The sequence below is a fragment of the Pygocentrus nattereri genome, chromosome 2 (assembly GCF_015220715.1).
Source record: "Pygocentrus nattereri isolate fPygNat1 chromosome 2, fPygNat1.pri, whole genome shotgun sequence".
In the NCBI taxonomy this organism is placed as follows: Eukaryota; Metazoa; Chordata; class Actinopteri; order Characiformes; family Serrasalmidae; genus Pygocentrus; species Pygocentrus nattereri.
In genome coordinates, this window is record NC_051212.1 from 40,399,286 (window position 1) to 40,405,285 (window position 6,000).

The 6,000-nt window shown below is 33.3% G+C and overlaps 1 protein-coding gene across 6 annotated transcripts in view; it reads left to right on the plus strand.

Annotated features, from left to right (window-relative positions):
- The window catches only part of tnr (tenascin R (restrictin, janusin)), a 235,290-nt gene extending 230,178 nt beyond the window's left edge, over nt 1-5,112 (plus strand). For all 6 annotated transcript variants that reach the window (XM_037531224.1, XM_037531214.1, XM_017710961.2 and 3 more), the window contains 2 exons: nt 527-690; nt 3,214-5,112. In XM_037531224.1, coding sequence (XP_037387121.1) covers nt 527-690; nt 3,214-3,333 — 284 coding nt within the window. In that variant the 3' untranslated portion in view covers nt 3,334-5,112. The remainder of the gene's footprint in view (nt 1-526; nt 691-3,213) is intronic.
- Nucleotides 5,113-6,000: the final 888 nt, after the last annotated feature.

A 6,000-nucleotide genomic window follows, 5' to 3' on the forward strand; every position in this document is an offset into this window, starting at 1 on the left:
ATCTCCCAAGGGCTGCTGGGAATTGAAGTCTGTGGAATGTGTCAATCAATGTGACAATCGTGACCTTGTGTAAGATTTTTGAAAGTACTTAAGTGTTTAATTTTACATGGGGACTTATTGTAATTATGTAATTATTACAGGTGTTTATAGTGATTTTAGTTCCTTCTGAATCTGTTATTTGAGTAACTTTTCTCAGACAGTGCATCAGTAAAGGTCCCAGCAGGTTTGACCTACTCTAAGAGTAAAATATATAAATGGCATGTCAGTAAATATTTCATCATATCCTGTGATATGGTTCTGTGGCATTTGCCATTGGCTTGCATTATTTTGATCAAAATTATGTTTGACGCATCAAAGCATCTAAAGAACACAGTGGTAAAATTATAATGTGTACAACTAATCCCATCTCAAAAGTACTGTACATGTGAGGATTTCATACTACACTAGTCTCTTGAAGTCCTCTAATTTAATGGCCTACAATTCAGTCTGGTGTGAAAACCTTTGTTGTGCCTTCTCTTTGTACTAGGTGACTCTCTGAACTACCACCAGGGTCGGCCTTTTTCCACCACAGACAGAGACAATGATATCGCCGTCACTAACTGTGCCCTTTCCTACAAAGGAGCCTGGTGGTACAAGAACTGTCACAGAGCCAACCTCAATGGCAAATATGGCGAGTCCAGACACAGTCAGGTGAGGTTCTGATATCTCTGGATTTGAGCTCTACCTATTTTTTCTATTTTGTTCATAATTAAGATAATGGAACAATTTATGACTAACATTCATTGCAAACAAAGTTTATAAACAACATCCCTGCACATATGCACCATCTTCTGTCATTTCCTTTTTCTTTTCTTTTTTTTAAAGAAAACAGGGCAGGGCGTTAGTGCTGAGCACTGAGAATTTCTGAGAACTGACGTGATGCATGCAGTCATAGTGAGAAAAGAATGCAGAAGCAACGGCAGACAAGACAAACCACAAATGCCTGACATCCTGTTTGGAAATTATCTGTTTAGACTTGGTGATCTCATCTGAACTCAACCAGTTAATTTCATTGAATACTGACAGCCAGTCACATTCGCAAATTGAGTTTGGCAAAAGCCAAAGTAAATGTGCAGCAGTAAAAAATACTTAGAGATCTGTCAATCATAAATCAACTATACCAAGATCACATAATTTGGAGAACAGATTATCTCCCCTGATATAAAATTTTGTTTATAAAAAGGTTGACTAACCCATACAGCATCTCTATACCTGTTTACACATCAGTGTTTGAGTTCAGATCCTACAGCTTACACACTAAGTAGGCAGATGTTATTTACAGTGCCAATAGAATGAAGTTGCAATGTACACATTCTTTAAAAAAATTATTATTCATCATATTCAACATATACAACATATTTTATTCTGTTTCTTTCAATGACTATTTTAAATAATGTGCAAATTTCCCTTTTGCCCAGCTGGAGAATCAAACTCCGTTCTTAAATACGAAGGGCAGTGGTGTTTGACACCACACTGTACAAACCAGCATGATTCTATTGTACTAGACAATATTTCTGCTTTAACAATTGTTATTGATAGATTTATAGTTTATGTATGTATTTATTTAACACTTATTGAGTAGTAAGTAGACAATTACTCTCACATATCTTCTGGTTAATGCTAAATAACCTTACTCTCCATTGCCTCTTTGAATACAGCATTTTCTTAATGCTGCCTTTTTTGTTTATGAAAACCATGAAAACTACAGAAAAAAATAAGGATTTTGGAGTTCTATAGTTATATGATTTGCCACATTGGTGAGCATGTGTGTGTGCAAGCAGCATGGTAGTTTAGAGCTAATGAATAATACTAAAATTTCAGTGTCATGCCATCTCCTGCTTAAAAATGCACAAAATTAATCAGTTTTCTCTTGTAAAAATCTCCTAAGCATAATCCATGTCCTATATCCTGAAATGTTGTCTGGTATCAGAACATTTTGCGGCACATTTCTCTTCTTTTATACCATGATCATGCTGACTAAACACATAAAGCCATGCTGTAGCTTTTACACACAGAACATCTTGCCTCACAAACCACAAACATAAGCTTAATTTCATTGGACATGGTGGTTACATTAAAGTTGTTAAAAACATAAAAGGACGTTTTAGTATAGCCCAGACTAGCAGTCTAATACCAATAATAGGTTACAATAACAGTGCATTCATGAAGTATCTTGCTACACATTAAAAACTGTCATACCAGTGTTATGGTTTAAAATGGGCATTATTGCATTATTGCACATATTGTATATCTACCATGTTTATTTTAAAGCACAGTTTCTGAGATTGGTCATTATACAGAAAGTATGCAGTATGCAAACTTTCATACTTTGTTTTGAACCTTTAATTGTTAACGACCTGTTTGATGAAACTCGATTAACCCTTGTAGGCCAATGCAAAAATTTAGCAATTACTGCTGTTTAATCTGCTCTTTGTAATTAATATAATTTCTCAGTGCTTTACTGCTTTCATTTGATAAGTAAAGACTGTCATCTAAGAAAGCTGAAAATTTAATTTACATTTAGTTTGTGTCACAAATTACCATTTTGAACAAGAAAACACATCAAAAGGAAGTTACATATAATTTTTTGTTAATTTAATTAAACAAAACATTGTCCTTACTATTCCAAACTGTGCCACAAACAAGCTTGTGTGGTCACTCATTGTATAATATGTTATATATGCATATTTATACAATTATAGAGAAATGGTATTACACAGAAATTTGAGTGTACCTCCTGATTGTACCTCATTTCACTCTGTCCAATGTGTTAAACAAGTTAAAGTGAACATTGCCAAAGATGCTCAGTTCAATGAAGTTAACTGTTAACAACATTACAGTTAGAATAGGACTAGAATAGGAATAGAAAACACTTTTCCTTTGAAAGGTTGTCCATGTGTATTTGCATGTATCTGTATGTGGGAGGGGGATATGGTGAGGTTGATCTTTTTAAGTTAGAGTTAGATTGAGTTTTTACATTTAGGTTTAAGGAAGTGAAGGTGAATGTTTGGATTGAATTAAATACACATCCACCATTTTGGTAGAATGCTCATTTGCAAGCAACATAAAATGCATAAAAATGTAACTTTCCGATCTCCGCAATACGTACAACTGTATATTTCAGAAAGTCTGTGCATAGTGTGCATATTTTAACATGTTATATTTTTGTTTAAGGGTATCAACTGGTATCATTGGAAAGGCCATGAGTTTTCTATCCCTTTTGTGGAGATGAAGATGAGGCCCTACAACTACCGCAGCATCAGTGGCAAACGAAGGAGGTCCACTCTGCATTAATCAGCCCTTCTCCCCTGTCTTACTAGCTTTTCCTATTTTTACATACCATGAGGAAAGGAAAATTTGAGGCTATGTAAAGTATTTGAAACTTCAAATAATACAGCTCCCTTTGAAGAATGTTTAGTAGAGATGAAATGCCCTTTGAGTCATAAAATGATTCCCTTCTGTATAACACTTTTGACCCTTGTTTTGAGCATGTAAAAACGTTTACGGTTGTAATAGGGAACAGTGTACAGTTTACCACAAATGGCTGTCAAAAATAACTACATTAATAAAGATCACATAGAGAGGGTCTTATTTTACCCCTTTGAGAAAGCAGATTTTAGGAGAAAATGAATGCCCAGAAAAATAAGAGACTTCTATTTTTATAAATGGTGAAAAAATAGCTGTTAAAAATGAATGAATGATTTATGTTCAAGACTTTTCACCTATTTTGTTTTGAATTCATTTTTTTATCACCTTCATTCAGTTTATTCCACTGCCTGACATGTGAATGCAGCAATTTGCTTTTAAATCATTATAGCAGAACAGTCCATTTCATTGCAGATGGACAAATATGAATTAATGTGATCATGGCCATCCAATCTCTTCTTCAAAATATGCCTCATTTGGAAACCTATAACAAACTTCTATATCACTTTTGTTGCTTGCATTGATGGTATTTTCAAAAACCAAAGATTTATGAACAGGAAACACCTGCAGGTGTGATACGTAAGAATATAAGCTTACATGTTAGATGCTTTTTTCGACAATGAAATGAAATGCCATCAGTGCAACTCATAAGGAATTCCAGACAATCTGGCAACTTTTCCTTTGAAAGAGTGTCCATGTGTATGTGCATGTATCTGTATGTGGGAGGGGGTTTAAAAAATTCAGTATCATACTCCTGATATTGTAGATGGATTATACTGTTTTAAATCAGATTATTGCAGCGTATGTTTGTCATCCTATTGATTTCTTCTTTCATCATTACTGTGATATGTAGTAAAGAGAATTATTTCCATCTTATTCTTCCCATTAAGTGTTTTAAAAGTTATTGGTCTTGTAGACTTAAGTCAGAGATAACTTCTACAACTACATCCCAGTAATTCCTCTAAATTACAAACTTGTAGCAGTCTCGCTCTGTGGTGTTAGCTTTGTGAGAAACATCCATAATTTTTTACCCATTGTCTGTCTAACCACTGCTTGGCTGAGATTGGGTCTCAAAGAGGATTTTCTCAAAGTGCATACGAAAAGTTTGCTCATGCATAGCATATATTTATTGCCCTCACATCAACATTTTCAGCTTCATATGAAATCCACTCATGAAATTTAAAACACTTGTTTGTTCTTTTTATTTTTTATTATGTTTTGTTTCATTCTGTTTATTTTAGACTAGCATGTGTACTGATTTACCTTTGTAGATTAACATCACCTTGATGCATTTTGTATAAAAAAATGAAAAAGTGTTAGAGAATTTCAAACCATTTATGGACTGAGGCCTGTAATGCAGTCATTGTCACTTTAGTAGTAAATGTAAGCCACATAAATTTTCTTCACTTTCTTCTTAAAAAAATGTAACTCTTACCTCAAGTCTTATCTATAATTTTTCTGTTTCACCAGCACATTTATATTTCCGGTTACTTTTATGTTTGTCTAAGATAAAAGACTCCAGAATCTTAACTAATTTATTTTTCTTTCAAAGGCAAATATAAGATAAAACCCATGATAAAGCTATTGGACTATCTTTCAGTTGACTGTGATACAAACAGAAACTTTTTATTTCTTCCTCGCTTTAGCTTACTCTATATATATATATATATATATATATATATATATATATATATATATATATATATATATATATATATATATAGTTTTCTTTTTTTGGTGGGGGGGAAATGCTTCTTTCATCCAAAAGTAGTTTTATTTGGCACTGATTTTCAAGCACATTGGAATTTATAGTCTACTGAATAATAATTGCATTCAGATACAAGAATAGCCTGCGACAAATTAATGTACTCTATATACAATTGTATACTTTGGCTGCCCCTGGCCAAATTGCATGTTTTATAGATTTTATAGGTACTCCTCAACACAGAATATACTTCTGCACATTTTAATGCTCAGTAACTGTTTATTTGCTGAATGTGATATGTTGGTAAAAACATAAAATGCTGACTGTGCAAAAATTTTGGCACATTTTATATTTGATGTTTTTTTTTCATCCAATGTGGTCAACTCAGCAAGTAAATAGAAATTATGCTCTAAAAGTAGCAGAAATTTGCTACTTAGGTTTCCCTGTAGAGGATGATAACTTTTTTCACTTAGATGAAACAACAAACTTTTGCATAAGCTCTGTTTGGACATATGGATTATTTATGTATTCATTTCATGAGTTTGAGCTAGTTTTAAAAACTCACATCATTGCACTCTTGATTCCCATTAAACACATTTGTTTTATTGTTTTGCCACCAAAAGTAGATAGATAATTTGAGAAAGCTGAAAAACTCATATATGCTCACTTTGCAGTGATGCTGAACACATTTAATAAATGAGGCCTGTTGTGTCAAAAGTGCCAAAACTTTTTTGCTTGGCACGTAAGCTGCATATTATTGGCCACGCTAGAAAAGGATGTAGCCTCTAATGTAGAAGAGATTTCACTTATTAATATGCACATCACAGCAT